At 41.1% G+C, this 16,728-nt stretch overlaps 1 protein-coding gene across 1 annotated transcript in view; it reads left to right on the forward strand.

The window, feature by feature from the left end:
* The window catches only part of THSD4 (thrombospondin type 1 domain containing 4), a 2,294,989-nt gene that overhangs the window by 1,223,892 nt on the left and 1,054,369 nt on the right, over positions 1 to 16,728 (forward strand). Inside the window, exon 7 of the mRNA XM_086958405.1 lies at positions 12,006 to 12,142. Coding sequence (XP_086814531.1) covers positions 12,006 to 12,142 — 137 coding nt within the window. The remainder of the gene's footprint in view (positions 1 to 12,005; positions 12,143 to 16,728) is intronic.

Raw genomic sequence — 16,728 nt, forward strand, 5'->3', positions numbered from 1 at the left:
ACTGATGGTCAAATTATGATCCATGAAAGGGTGAAACGCTGAAAGGCACCAGCAAAGTGAAGTATTACTTGCAGATTATTATGTAAATCACTGCAGCATGTGCTCAGCTATCTTACCGAATAGAAGTAACACTGTAGAATGCTTAAGTTGGCTTGCATAATGAGAAGCTAGAGTACTCACTGCCCGGTTTCCTTAGTTATGTTGCTTTTGCTTATTTTACTCTTCTTTATATTTTGATGTTGTTGTTGCCTACCATTCTGTTGCCTTCTTTTGGGTGGCTACATAAAGAAGACAGACTAACAAAAGGAATCATGTAAGGTAGTCTATCCCATGGTGCATCTAGCATATCCCACTTGAAAAAGGTGTGTAAAGGCCTCACGTAGTAGGCATTTTTGTGATCGCAAACCGAGCCAATCACAAAATTGAATGCATGTGTGGCGTAAGGGAGATATGAACAGAGATTTTTAAGGATAATGTGGATCAATGATGTCACTGTAGAAATGGTTCTGTAGGTTTGTCGAATTGACAGTTCTTTGGATAGTTCTTTGCATGTACAAGAGTTAGTGTGCGTTTGTTGTGAACAGAGTATTTTAGAATGATCGGGAGAATTCACAAAACCGTAATGTTCTGGACCTGAGATTTGAGATTTCTGGAGGCTGGGGGTGCAGTGATGGAGAGAGCACAGGGAGGAGGGACTGCAGGACTAAAGCAGTGGAGTCGAAGGATACCATAGGAGATTGATGGTCCAGAGACAGAGAGCATCAGGAGGAGAGGGAGCATACGAGCAATGCAAAGGTGTCGAACGATAGCACAGGAAACGTCTAGCACACAAACAATGTGCTGGAATCGAGGGAACACAGGCAGTACAAGCATCTGACTGTCTGGGAGCTAGGTGGAGATAAGGGAGAGCACAAAAACAGTAGGGCCTGGCAGGTCCGAAGATAGAGGCTGGGGCTCGAGAGGAGCCAGGTCAGAGAGAGATGGGCAACCATGTCAGACAGACTAACAGCTGTGTGGTTATACTGAATAAGCAGTTTCCTACGTCATTATCATATGAAAACTCTTTATAGATGTAATAACTACACTTTCACTATTGCTTTATTAACCTTCTTGCTTTCTCAAATATTCTTGGAAAGGCACCATTTGCCCACTCTTTTTTCAAACTTTTCTCAGGAAATAACTACCCCCCACCCCCCCCGCCCCAACAGACCCCTCCTAATGAGGTTCAGGCTCGCTCGCTGTGCTCACCACTGGGCACTCATCATCACAAACTTTTACGCCCACCACTTTCAAATGTCACCAGCGGCCACCGCTCCTGCAGAGCCCAGGGCATGGCAAACTGTTTTTGTTTACCGGCTCCTGTCACCTCACCAGGGGCCGAGCTCTCGAGGGGTGGAGGTTTCATTTTGGATAATGTTACCCAGGTGCCTCCAATATGCAAACGCAGGTATTTGTGTTTCACTCCGGCACACTACAGATGCAGTGCAAGGTTCTCTCAACCTAATATAAACTTATTTTGACTTGTGCTTGTGTTGGTTGTCTGTTTACTTATGTAATATTGTGCGACCTCCTTTGATGTGTCTGTAAAATGTACCTTTTGTCCCAAGTCTTTGTCCTGAATTCTGACCTTCTGTCCTGAATTTTTGTCCTGAATTTTGACCCTTTGTCCTGAATTTTTACACAACTTTGCACCCATGCCAGTTGGTCACCCTAGCCTGGCCAATACAAATGTTCACTAACACAGACATAGCTGGGTTAGGACATTTTAACCTGTCCTAGCTTTCATTCTCTTTCTGCATGTTTATTTTCTAGAATGCAAAATCTTGAAGGCTGAAAAAGTAGAATTGGTTGAAGTGGTCAAAAGTGACGTAGGGCAAAGGCCCACATGCATCAATGTCGTCTTTTGCGATTTCTAAATTGCGATAAATAGTGATTCGCAATTTAGAAATTGCAAAAGGCTATGCATGATTATTTTTTACATTTTTATGCAATTCGGTAGAAATCGCTATTTTTACCGAATCGCATAAAAAATGCGATTTTCAAATTGCGAATTCGCAATTCCCATTCATTCCTATGGGCCTTTTGGCAATTTGAAAATCGCAAATCCTGATTGCATTTCAAGGGTGGTGAGGGGGGTTCAAATGAACCCCCCCTGCACCCATGAAATGCTGTTTTCGCATCATGTTGCACACACATATGTCCTAAGGACATGTGTGTCCGTAACATGAATGTTAAAAAAATGCATTTTCAGCGTTATTTTCACTTTTTGCAAATTTACCGAGTAGTTCAACTACTCGGTAAATTTATCCCTCTAATTGCGAATTCGCAATTTAAAAAGTATTCATGCATTGCTTTTAAGAAATCGCAATTTTGCGATTTCCTAAAAGCAATCGCATTTTTACAAATCGCAAAAATGTTGCGATTTCTAAAAATGCTTGATGCATTCCAAAAAGCATTTTTGGAATCGCAAACGGCCGATTTTAAGGAATCGCACCGTTTGCGACTCCAAAAATGCTTGATGCATGTGGGCCAATGTTGCTACAAACAAATTGTATTGAAAATCCATGCCGAAAAATTGATAACAGTGAACATTAACCAGATAATTTGTATACATTTTTTTAAATATAAGAAAGCTTTTTTTCGGGTTTAAAAAGAACATTTATTACTGTGGAAGATTAGGACCAAGGCTGTCCACCTTAAAATGAACATGTCTATATTCCAGTGCTCATTAGTATGACATTAGTATTATAAGGAACTCTACCTTTCTATTGCAAAGAAGTAACACTGACGGCCTCCTGCAGCATAAATCTGAACAAAAGTCTTCAATTGAGACAAAAAAATACAATAAAAGACTAGCTAAACAAAATCACAAGTTGTGTTTGAGCTCTTCTAGTGATGAAATGCATACTCCTTATGTTGCTACTGTTCGCCTGCCTGAGCTGTATCATTAAGCTCCTGAAGCAGGCTCCCAGCTCACTCCTCCATCACTGGCCCTACCACATTTAGAGCCTACTGAGTACTCATTATGGGGTGGGGACTTGTAGGGTGCAGAGGCCATTTTGCTATTAAGCTTTGAAATATCCTGATGTCAGTCCTCAGACTAAAGACTTATCTTCAGCGTAATATATTTCACACGCAATTCATGGACCCATATTAATATCGCCATGGTTACTCAAACCCCCAACTGATCAAAACACTTTGCAACACCTTCATTAAAATATAGGATTAAATAACCATCAGCCCTTAAACTGAAAGATGAAAGACTTTTAAGAGAAATCCCAGCCAGAACTCCTCTATTCAATACAGTGTTTGACTGTTTTTAGGTCTTTCCTTTTGTCCATTGTTCGAAATATTGTTCAATATGATTATTTCCAGAAAGTATTTACCACAAAATCAGTTTTCGGACAAACCCAGTGATTCTTGAAAAAAAATAATGTGTTATGCAATGATTGACATAGCAGTGGAATTACTGAAGTTAACATCAGCAAAATCTACACTTGTGACAGGGTATTTAAGCACGGTACATGTCAGTACCATAATCAATGAAATGAGTTAGAAATGGAATTCTTGGTTGACTGAGGTATGCACCCAGGCCAGGCAGGAACCTCCTCTTTAGTCAGGGTAAGCTAGATGCACACTATGGGTAACCCTGGTGGAGAACTCTGCTCAGTTCATGGAGTTTGTGGAGGTTTCTGCACCCCGCACCTCATGGAATACGCGGAATTCCCCAAAATTCAAGCTCAAGCTCGTCAATGTCACATAGGAAGGTTCAGGTGAGGAAAATCCACTTCCCTGTGAGATTTTTCCATTCTTGCCAAGGTCTAGTTCACGAGCGCAAGCAAGGAAATAAACTCCTGGCAAGATTTCTTATTGCTCATGGTCCGATTTCTCACTGTAAGTGGTCTCAGCAGGACACGACCACACGCGTTGAGAAACCTTCCATTCATATTGAGAAAACTGCCACTCAAGTAAAAAATCTGCTCAAGCAGCAGAAAGGAAGCTGCGTCCTCTTGCAGTGCACATGGTGCCATTCGCAATGATTTTACTGTGCGGGAAAAACACCTGGTGCTCAAAATGACCGCAAAGGCAAGACCTTAACGCCCTCCACCACGTGGCAGAGTTTTTTTTGTCCAGGCTTAACTAAAAGATAATCTGTGCTCATCCTCTGGTTGCTCTGCACAGAGCAGTCAGGCTTATCTAAAGAGGCAATGTGTAAATTATTTGTCTGTGTAACACATACACGCACACACACACAGTAACACAACAAGACTGCATGCAGGTTTAGAAAAAAGATTAATGTATGAGACACAGCAACAAGATGGCAGTAAAGGATTAAATGTTGCACAACCTAACTATACACTAATGTACACAGTCAAAAACGGTAAATAGTTGCCCTCCTCCCTAGTCCACTGCCACAGAACTACAATTAGATAAACACAAAACAGGCGAATGGAGAGGCAACAAGAACATTAGTTAAATGTGATATATCAAATTGATAAATTGAGACAATGTCCTTCAAAAATTAGAAAAAAGTCCAAATTTTAATCGGTTCCTCTTGACACAATGATAACAGCCAAGAAACTCAAAGGATGATGATCGATGAAACAGCACGAAACAGCCAACGCGTTTCGCCCGAGAAGGGCTTCCTCAGGGCAGAACAAATTTGGGTGGATTACGGTCTCATTGAAAAAAGCCACAGCGGATATGATAAGTCAGCAGCAAAGCTAGTTGAAGCACAAATAATGTGCAACAATCGTGGAAGAAGAAAAGAAAATGGAAGATGACTCAATCCGAATGCCAATTCAAGCACTAGGGTGGAATAAACACTAAAGTATCTGTAGCAAACTTTATTTTCTTTCACCTATCAATAAGTGGTAGTGAGTATTCTGATATGATCCTCAATTAAGAAGTCGTCATCATTCTGTTCTGTCATCATCATTCTGTTGGAGAAGAGTTCCAGACGTAGAAACCTCCTACAAACAAATTTCGCACCAAAGAGAACAGATGAATGTATTCTGAACAAAACAAGACCGAAATGACAAACATCCAATGTAGAGCAATTGAAATAGTGAATTGCAAAGGAATAAATGCAGAAAAGTGCTTAGAAGCAAGTAGCATTGAAAACGTCATTTTAAAATGTGCTGCACTGGGAAAAAGTCAAAGTTGTGGACAACCGCGTGGAAGCACAGGCCGGCTACAGGACCCACGCAGGCCCCAGTGATCAAAGTACTTTTCCTGGTCACAAGCAATGAAATGCATCGATCTTCCCCACGCAGTGAAGACAATGCGTCAGTTAAAATTCATGAAGTTGGGTCGCTGTGTCGAAATCGCACCTCACAGTCAGGACCTCGGATCGATGCTGCGTCATTGTCGAACCTTGCAGTTGATTCGATGCGTTGAAGTTAAGCCTTGTGGTTAGGACCTGGGATCAGCGCTACGCCATTGATGAACCTCACAATGAAACAAACAGAAAAGCAGACATTCCAGATCAGCAGGCCAGTCGAGCCCTCTAAGCTGTACAGAAGTTCTTCTGGCAGCGCTTCAGTTACAAAGCCAGTAGTGTCTGATTATAGGGATCAGAGACCCAGTACTTCAACCCAAAAGTGCTTTTGATGTATGGACTGACTTCAAAGCAGCTCTCTGAAGTGCACAAGGATACCTTTCAACTCAGTCCTTTCTGTCGATCTATCTAGTGGGGGGCGACGGGATGGTACATTATTGCCTTGTGTTTGGACAGGACATTACCTTTTGAAGTGTAAGTGTCAGCCCTTCACATTGCTCCCTGACCAGGAAAACCCATCACAATGCAGATGAATACTCAAATGCAGATGACCCTCACCGTCCTCTGTTTGTGGCTGTCTAGAGAGAATGCAAAAAGTGTAGCTGTCACCCAGCCCGTATGTGTATTGGAGACAGGCCACAAAGCACACAGAGTTATAAGCACAGAGAAATGTCCACTTTCTAAAAGCAGAATTTCTAAAACAGTAATGTTAAATCTAACTCCACCAGTAAGGATGCTTTAAAATTGCCATTTCAAACATATAAAACATGAAAAATACATTTTCCACCAATATGCCAATATTTATGCTTGCCAATTCAATGACATTCGAAGTAATACCATAATAATCTATGCTAATCGTCTCACTGGGGAGGGAGACCATTATGTAAGAAAATAAGTGATGAGATATGAACTATCTCAGATAAATATGCTGCCAATGTATCCAGGAAAAATAGATTTAAATTAACTATTTAGTTTTTCACACAGAGTGTATCACACAACAATGAGAATGCAAAGAATATTTGACTAGGGCCTAAGGAGATGCCCTAGATGTTGTTGACCAAATGATTTGTGGGTGTACCAACATGCAAGAAGATTGGAGAACAGTGATAAACCATACAAATTGAGCCCTAGAATCCTTAGTACCTTTCACACTGGAAGCATGGTTGCAAAGTGTAGGTAAGCAATACACATTGGAAAGAGGCGGAATGCCCCCTATCAAATCATGGAAGGTAGACGGGGTGAGATGGATGGCAGTGTAAATAGCAACCTTCAGCCTCATAGTCTCAAGAAGCGAATGAAGCTGGTGGCATGGAAAGTAGGTTAGAAGCATTCTTTGAAATTTTGGTGAGTGGCCGCGCTGAACAATTAGAAGAGATATTCTACCAGACATCACAGAGAAGTGGGGCTTGAAGCAGTGTGGGAAGACTATAGTGAACAGAAGTGCCCATTGCTGTGGGCTCCAGGAGTAGCAACAAGTCAGCAGAGATATGAGATTCTGATAAGATGATCGACGAAGTTGTTGAAGGGTGAGAGACTGGAATGCACATCATTAAAGGTCGGTTGTGGTTGGGAGGGACATATTGCACTGTAATTTATACTACTATTGGAATAGTTAATAATATTTTTTTTAAACAAATCTATGTTCATGGCTTGCTGGCAGCCTACCATCATTTGCCAAAGAGAGAGAACTGAAAGTATGGATGATGTAAATATCGGTGACACCAGGAGAAGATAAAAGTGCTATAGAGAAAGAAACAAAGAGTATTTTAATTCTTGGTAATTGCCACTTGTTATTCTTAGTTTAGTCACACATTAGTGCCTTTTCTATTACAATAAACTCCTTTGTTCATTGCATGTTTTTCTGTGGGAGACATCAGCATATAGATCAATTACATGATAATTAAATAGAGCTCAATTATTTAAGTCATCTTGCTTCATGTGTCTTCCAAAGAAACTCCTGATTAGTATTTATAGCTGCTGCTAGGCAACAACACTGTTAGTAATTGTCTACATTTCTTAAACTGTCAAAGGTTTCCTAACTTTGTTAGTCAATTCAGTACGACAATGTCTCTAGGAAGAGTTTCTGATCCCATGCCAAGGGTCGGCCTTTCACAGAGGCATGTAGGAAAGTCGTAATAAAGCAGCTGTTTCATCATCATGTTCTTCTTTGACTGAATCCCTACTCAATGAGAAATATTAGGGATTACCCTTCTGTGGAGGTCATATTATGTTTTGTTGACGTGGTGGTGGAGGCCATGCGTCTGCCAGCTGTACAGGCAGCCTCCTGTCATATTTAGAGTTCCTCTTTGATCTAGTGAAGAATTCTAATCTAAATCACTGATCCTAACATGTCACTGTCAGATTGGCTGCCATGTCATAGTGGCCTGTTGAGCACTGTTTCTACCCCACAGAAACATACCTGTTGTCAAGATTGCCATTGTCACGTGATGGTACCAGAAGGAAAAACTAATATTGTGGGACTGCCTGGCCTAAATCAAAAGGGCCGTCTGACTTTCCAAAGCCGAGGGTTTCCACAGCAGAGAACCCTTTCTCTATGCAACCGTATGCCAATCAGTTCCTCAACAAAAGCGAGGCAGGAAGACCAGCAGAATGGGACAATCCTTCAGACTGGAGACAAGTGAGATAGATATTGGACCTGCAGGTACTTACGTATAAGGCAATTGTTCAACATTTGAAAAGTAGCCTTTGTTGGTTTTCCTTGATATTCTGACTAAAGCTTCTTTGACGAGAGTGGCGATTTAAATAACACATAAAAATCAGCATGAAATTATATATATAAAATGCACTTCATCTTAGCCACATCATATAAAACTAGTCCTTGGCTAAATTCGTCTAATGCCCAAAAAAGTGTGCAAAATTGTGTATTAGATCTTGAAATGCCAGTCTGGATTCCATTCTGTGCCCACTGAGGACGTTAGGATGCATTTTGTGCTAAAAAAACACATAATCGCATGTGATGCGAACAAGGATCCCCTTGCTTTCTTTATATTATCCTTCTTCACATGCTCCTGCAATGGAATGCTTACTAGAAAAGAAATCTCAGTTACTCTACATGGCATAACAAGCATAACGTGCACTGACAGGCAATTCTTTGGTGTTCCCACGGTGGTGCCCATGAAATAGGTACCATAATGGGAACGTCACAGGCTGTACCTGTATGGCATTGACTGGTGCAGTCCATGCCCTGCAGGTACTGGGGAACATGCACATTGGGGGGCACAACATGTGCCCCGTGCATGCACCCCATGGCCCAGAGGCAACAGAGCCTTGGTTTCCTCCTCACCACTGTTTTAATGGAAGAGGAACAGCCATGAAAAACGTGCTGGAGAGGAAACTCGCAATATGCTTGGCGGGACCACGGCAGTTAACTGCCGCCTCAAGATTGCTGCGCTACTGCCAGGGATCTATGATCCCTGGTGGTTGTAAGTGTGCAGTGGCGATCCAACCGCCCAACTTGTAATGGGGCGGTCGGACCACCGGTGCAGCGGTGGCTGGAATGCCCCTGCCGCGCTCCTACGAGTCTGGCGGTTCTTTGACTGCCAGACTAGTAATCAGTCCCTTCGTGTTTTCGCTAACATTAGCCTGTCTAAAACTGGTAGATGTTCTGTCATTATGGGCTCTAGAACCTGAAGTTAGAATCTTCCATTGTCATTACCTTTGTCAAGCACCTCCCATGAGTGATCTCAACTTGCCCACAATGAAGTACATTGAAAGGAAGCCACCCGACGGTTCTGTTATGCAGAGGAAAAGCACACTCATGGTAAAAGCATCGAAAAAACTACTGGAAAGAAAAATCACAAACTACTTATAACTGTAAGCTATAGAAAAAGAATGTTAACATTTCTGCTTCCACTTGTAAATGTGGATGGAAGGGGATTCCAAGCCACATCCAGTAGGTGACAGCTGTACACCAAACTAAACGAATGTGAAGTTAATACTGTTGCTGTTGGCACAAAAACGGTACTTAATGTTTTTAAGAATAAACACAGATTTGCAGGATAAAGACTGGCTAAACCCATTTACAGATCTAATAGTATGTGATCCTCTGTGTTTGTATACTTTACATTACATTTAAATGATAAATTGATGACTTGAAAAAGAGTGCCAACACTCTCTATTACGTGTGTTCCGAGAAGCATGGAACTTCAATGATTATTTGCACTGCAGGAAGGAAAGCTAAACGTCCCTGCTGCGCAAGAAGCCTTGACTACTTCAGAAGAAAAGATTACATGGATTATATTTTTAAAGTCAACAATTAGTTAGGTAGTCTGGAATATTGTACAAGCTTCACTAAACAAGGGACCAGATTTATCAACGCTCTGCAGTGATGCAAAGTCACAAAAAGAGATGGAAACTGATGCAAAGTGTTAATGTATTTACTTTACAGCGGTTTGAGGTAGTTTACATCAAGGGAGCATCCCAAATGCACCCACACCTGGAGTTTGACACAAAACCCTATTAAGATTTGTAGACAGCGATTCATGCCAAACATTAGGTCTCCTCAAGGGTGGCACAAAGAAGGAGAAAAGGTTTCCTTTCTCAAAATATTTCTTACTTATTGTGTGTGCCATACTGTATAACACACATAAAAAGTGGGGAAAGTTTACAAGTAAGTCTAAGCCTAGTACTTTGTACTGACAGGGTAGTAGATTCATGCAGACACCTTGGTACTATGGTAAAAGGTTGGCTTTAGGCAACTATAATATGATCTAGTGCTTGGGGAGAGCTCAGCAGCGCCATATCTTAGTAGAAAAGGCCATGTGTTTGATGGGTGGTTGGTGAGAACGAATACAAATTATTCGCAAAAAGAATGCCTCATTCACAGATTTACAGGGATGAACTTTCTAGATTCTGGTGGATGCGCGACCATTAGAAGAATAACTACCGACGGAGTTGCCCGTAGAGTACGATATTTTGGCTTGGGAAGTTTCTCTGATCTCACAGCAGTGGATATATCGCAAATGGGGGTTTAGACACATCTGTCAGATGTTTACCACCCAACCGTAAAGCAGGCCCCTTTTGGCATTTCTGCTGATGAATGTGCTCAGGAGGATTCTGAGTAGCTGGTTTTTCAGGGCATCAAACACTGCTTCACAGCAAACAAGGACCTGCAGGAGATAGAGCTCATCTTTGTGAAGGAGGGAAGCAGCATTATTTGACACCTTCAGTATGGTTGTTTCTGAGCTGCAGTAAAGTTTGAAACCAAATCACAATGATTGTGGAACGTTATGACATGTGTACTTGCCATTGAATATTCACCAATCACTGATGGACTTTCAGAAAACAAAGCAAGTTTATGAGAGAGTCTGTCTGGAGCTGTCTGGAATGGCAGTTGATTGCGTAAGTAGGGAATGAGCTGTTCCCAGTGAAAAGTCGAGGCAAACAGAGATAAGGGATATTTTAATGATGACTAAGAGAGCTTTGTTTGTGATGGCTTCAATAGTGGTGAAAGGAAAGATATTTTCGCCAAAAGGCATTCTTTTCTGAAATGCAAGGAGTTTGGGTAGGTCTTTGAGGGTTAGGGGTTGGAAGATTGTTCATTTCAGTATGCAGTGCAGGATTGGAGGTGCGTTGTTATGATGGCTGGTGGATTAAATGTTCTGTTGAATGTTGTTGATTTACCCAACCATTTTTCTATGGCACTCTATCCATCCTTGGAGACACTATGTAATTACTTTCCTGATGTCAGGGTTGACACTGGTGATGAGTTGTATGTGAGTTGAACATTGATGCTCTAACATGTGTCAGATCACCTAGCAACTTGTATTGCCTCAATTCAGTGAGTGGATTGGTTGTTAACTTTGAGTTCTGGGGGGTTTGAGAGAATTTCATCTTGGTGGACTACAATTTCATAGGAGTGTTTATTTCAATATAGCTTTTCAAGCAATAGATCTGAGAGCTAAGGGGTGGGTTAATGTGCATTAATTAATCATTTAAAACAATATTGTAATTTGCTGTTCAGATGAGGCAAGGTCTGACTGTCTCGGTGGGTTCATGGATAATGAAAGGTTACTCATCCATCTGTGATGGTTACCATGATAGATCATTTCAATTATAGGGCATCAAGATTTGAGCCATAATCTGGACAATGAGGCAGAACAGTATGAGTTCTGATTATTCTGCAATTGCACCAAAATATATTAAAATCAATGAGGACAATGTAGTTTGAAACAACAATTGTGGTTGAAAATCATTAATCAGTTATCAAGACTCGGAAGGGAGTGAGTGGTAAGAGATTTGCACAAGGACCGGGCAATCTAAATTCAGCAGAGACAAATTACTTTTGTTCCCTTGTTTTTAAAGCCAAAATATGCATTTAGGCATACATGCCATGCTGCATGTCTGGGGTTCATACGTAACTTGTAGCCTCAGGCATGTTTTGTAGGCAGGGAGACTTCTCCAAAAATAGGAGCCTTTTGCCTTGTGTGTAACTCAATTAGTAAAAACTGTTGTGCCAAAAGGTTTAATAATAATTAAAATTGACATCCCACTTTTACTGTTTTCGGCTTATTAAGGAAGCTAATTTGCAAAGTGATTGCCTAGAAGTAAAAACGTTTTTAATAGACAATATGAGTCTTACATTTACCTCAGTATATGTATTGGCATTGTAAAACTTGCAAACAAAGATTGTTTTTTTACGTTACATTTATAAATTTGTATATGTAATATTGCCACCCATATGATTGTCTCTTTCTTTCCATAGTGAAGGTCAGCCAGAAATGTGAGCTGAATTGCCAGGCAGTGGGCTACCGGTTTTATGTCAAGCAAGCGGACAAGGTAATAGACGGGACGACGTGTGACCAGAATGGTACATCTGTGTGCGTGTCTGGGCAATGCAAGGTAAGGCATCCATCTTAATTCAAGTTGTTCTCGTCCTCCCCTTCTCAATATGCTTCCACATTTCTATAGCTGATTTTTTTGCATTCTGTATTTTTGCTGTGCCGCCTCGCGGAAGATTCACCCTGCTAACATGATTATTGTATTGTTTACCAGGCAATATTTTTTATTACAAATATATCAGATTCAGAAGGTCAGACTTCGATAACTCTATCATGTTCTATGCTACATATTTCATACGGATATAGATGCTTTTTCACCCGCAAGGTATAATTCTAAGTGTGTGTACTGAACAGCTAACTTTCGTTTAGGTATTTGAACAGTCTAAAGCAGCGGGGTGAACATATGCAAAAGTACTTCATTACTGTGCCATTTACTAATGTATCTAATCAAGGGAATTACAGTGAATATTGTCAATAAAGCGGGAAACATATAAATAGTAACTCTTACATTAGTCACTTTATTTTGCCTTGCATTTAGCCAGGACCACTGATATTATGCAATGTGGTGGCTTGTTTCATATATTTAAGAATTTGCTACATTTGCCACATAATACACCATCTGCTGCGTAATCTGCAGATTGAACAAAAAAAGGCTGTTTGCAAACTTCAACTTGCCATATTTCAGTTGATTATTTCTGTTTGTTAAATTGGCACCAAAGTGGTGAAAAATTTGCCCAAACAGTATTACCATTTGTAAAAAGGACCAAATAATGATTTAATACGATCAAAAAATGTGCAGCATTATATGGCATCATTTGCCCTTTCTTGACACATAATTTAGTCAACACAAGGAGCTTATGGGTGGGGTGCTGAAACTTTTCAGACACTCACCCACAGTCACAGTTCTGGGTTGAATCCATCATTGTTCTTTAGCTCACTTCGCCACCCCAGTTCACACCCAGCCATATGCAAATCAGTCTTGACCCGGGGCCTCACGGGAACAGTCCAGCCTGAACTGTCAAGCCAGTTCCTAACTGGACCAGAAACAAGCATCCTGGGACGGGTTTTTGGGAAACACCCCCTCATCAGCCAGGCTAGCTTGAATCCAGTGGCAAAGTAAGCAAGGGACGCACGTTTGGGCATACTGTGTCAATTTAGGGTGAACAAATCAAACACAAGGAGATGATGGACGGAGCACTGAAACTTTTCAGACACTCACCCCCATAATTTAGTCAACTCTGCCACATAATTTGTGTTCCCCTTCCACATAATTCCAGAGGCCCTGCTTATAACCTGCTTTTGTTTTACATCAATCACCAAGGGGCCGTTCATGAGTGTCCAAAATTAGCATTTATTTAAGGTATTAGCCAGCCGCTACCGTGTAAATACAAGCTTTCAGCCCTGTAACTGGGAGTAATATGAGAAATTTGATGTTACAGCACGTGTCTCTGCATGTTTTCCTCATTATCAGGCCCATCATAGAATTTATGAATTCCACTTATTAATTGGCAGTAATGGTAATCCTGGGTGCGGTGAAACCGAGAAACTTGTAAACATCTTTCTGCCAGATTTGGGCTCTAGAGCCGCAACAGGATTTAAGTTTCACTCGTTATTTGGGTCAGTCAAAGATCACACTAAGTTATAGCAACCTAACTGGGTCTAAATCTATTTTCAATTATTGTAGTAAATGTGTTTATTAACATTATTTTCACTTGAGAGTGAAGTGTGAAGAAAAGTCTGTAAGTAGGGCTGGGTAGTGAGGATATTTGCTATAGCTGATTTTCTTTGTATTTAAAGAACTGTAATGTGTTTTCCACCTTAAATGTAAAATGCGTGCAATATAGGTTTTTCTTTTATTTTTGATTGCCTATGCTTTAGTTTGGAAATGCTTCTAAAAATAAATTACACTAAAATAAGAAAGCTACTAAGTGAAAATGGAAAACATTAAATACGAAAACACCTGTCTCTTTTAAAATACTTTAAATTGGTTGAACAAGCACAGATGTGGCTTCAGGGTAAGGGGAGCTCTCCAACACAATCAGTGAGGCATTCATGAAGCTAAGATGTAACTTTTCCAAAAGCAATTTAATGGTGCTTTTTGCTTTCTTTACTTCTGTGTATTTGTCTGAACTCGTTTACCAGTGCTACTACTTCTGCATATCTCTGTGAACGTGTTCCCGCGTGCCGTGCCATCTTTATGGCAGACGTCTCGTTTTCGCTTGAATTTTAAGGATAAACCTGAAAGAAATGAAAAATTCTTCAGTAAATACTTTTAAACCGGCCTGCAGCCAACAAGTATGCAGCGGCATGAAATGATTAAACAGTTTTTATAGACTGTTTTTAAATACAAACTATAATATTTGTGTAAGCTTTACCCCAATTATTTGTGACCCCAGTGTCTGGGTCATGGAGGATAGCATGAGAGAACCTAGTAAATCCGACAACGTTTGAGCAATTAAGAGCTCTTCTACTGTTATCCTATCAGGCCAGCGTATGGCTATTCAGTAGGTTCCTTAAAAAAAAAAAAAAGGACTCGACTCATAAACACACATTTCACTTAAGGTTTCAGGTCGTGCATCTATGATATTTAAGTAGCAACACATGCCCCCTACCCTAAAGACCTGATCACTTACTGGTAGTCCCAGTGGCAGCCGCTATTTATCAAGGGTGGTGGCTGGGTGGGTAAGTTAAAATATTATTAAAAAAACACTTACCTTCAGGCCGGCCACCCAGCCGGACGCTGCCACTTTGTCCGCTCGCCGCCACCACTCGTTCCTCAGAAGCAGGAATCAGAAAGCACCCCGGCTCCTGTCTCCCCTAGCCAATCACAATGTTCCAAAGCCATGGTTCAGCGCTCAGACGGGAAATGGGGGACTGGGCATGTTCGGCTCCCAGGCTGTAATGCAGCCTGGGTGTAAAACACGCAGAGTGCACATGACTTTTATGGTTGGCCACTTTAGAATGGAGCAGCAACTCCGCCTCCTGGCCCCTGCTCTGGCAGTCCAGCCCGCCCACACCTGGAAACAGAAAACTAAAATGATTATAACACTGGTACTTATTATCACTTTTGTTTTCCTTTTTTCACACTGCATAAAGCAGTGAGGTGATGCTCCTCCGCCTTAGCGGAGGAGCTGCCACTGGGTAAACCTTACTGATGCACATTCCTAATCTTCCTTGCTTCACAAATATGAGGTGAGCCACACCTCAACACAGGGATCCAGAGAAAATGGTGAGAATACTACCTTGCCCCCCCTGGCTGAAGTCGATAGTGGAAACATAAATGTGTTCTGAAAAGCCCAAGTAGCCACTCTGCAGAATTCAGAGACGAATACTACTCTTTTGAGTTTAGCCCAAAACGCTGGGATACCCCTGCTGGAATGACCATGTGTGCCAGAGGGTAGTGGAATGCTTGCCTTGCAGTGTGGTAAAGCAATTATTGATCTAATACTGATTGAAGGATCAGGACGCTGCCCAATCCTATCCAGAAAGAGCCATTAGCCCTGCAGTACATCTATCCCAGGTCCCCACCACCAAAAATACCACCTTCATAGTTACAAATTTGAGATCCACCTCAGGTAATGGTTCTATGTGCTGAAACTGTAGCACTCAAAGAACAGAGGACACATTTCAGAGTGGAGTCAAAGTTTGACAAAAAAGATGGTTGCTTGCCAAAAACTACAAAAGTAAAAAAAACTTAATTTCCTCAGACTCCTAATCCTCCCACAGGCTGCGTAAGGCTTTAATTGCTGCCCACAGGACAGACTCCACGGAAATTCATCCAATAAAAATTCAAGAATTGAAAGAAAGCACCATGATAGAGCTGAAATTCCCTTAGATGATCACCATTACTGAAAAACTGCTAAATGTCTGAATTATGACTTGAGAGTGGAAAGACACCCAGATAGGTGTACGGCTTGTGCTAAGAGACTGGGCAGACCCTGTCTCAATGGCACATCCTTTTAGACTCCAAACCGACAGGACCATATACTGGGAAGTTATGCCCTACTGAGATGGAGATGGAGATGGAGATGGAAGAACAGACAGTCTCCAAGCAGGATCATTTGATAGAGCCAGCAAGAAGGGAAAAAATGGGAGTATTAAAATCTACACTACTCAACATCTTCAAGTAACTGAGAAAAGAGTGGAAATGTCACAAAGGCATACTGAAAAAGCTTGGAGAAATTTTAATTACATTAGGGAACTTTTTGAAATTCTTGAATTTTCGTTAAGTAAAATCCCTTGAAATTTCTCCATATGTCAAGGAGCGGCACAGAGCTCTTTCTCCAAGCTGCTGTGTTATACGGATTACATTTTGTCTCCATTTTAGTTTTCCCTTTAAACTTGGCATCTTTCCGAGATGTTGGTTCGAAGATATTTTTCACTAACACAACAACATGCCATTCTTGCATTTATTATGGTTAGACATTGCTGTTTTCTTGTCTACAATTTTAGTTTTAGGGACACGTACCAGAACTAAATGTCCTTGCTTTCTTTTGTGCTCATAGGAGATGACTCTTTTACCCAGACTAAGTAAGGCTGTTTTTCTGCATCTCTTGCAAAATGAAATAAGGGCAGTGTTTTATTATTTAAACAGCATCCATTTTAAATTCAGGCGAAAGGCACTTCATACCAGAGTTATCATGGATG

This window comes from Lissotriton vulgaris, chromosome 2_1 (genome assembly GCF_964263255.1).
Source record: "Lissotriton vulgaris chromosome 2_1, aLisVul1.2, whole genome shotgun sequence".
Classification (NCBI taxonomy): Eukaryota; Metazoa; Chordata; class Amphibia; order Caudata; family Salamandridae; genus Lissotriton; species Lissotriton vulgaris.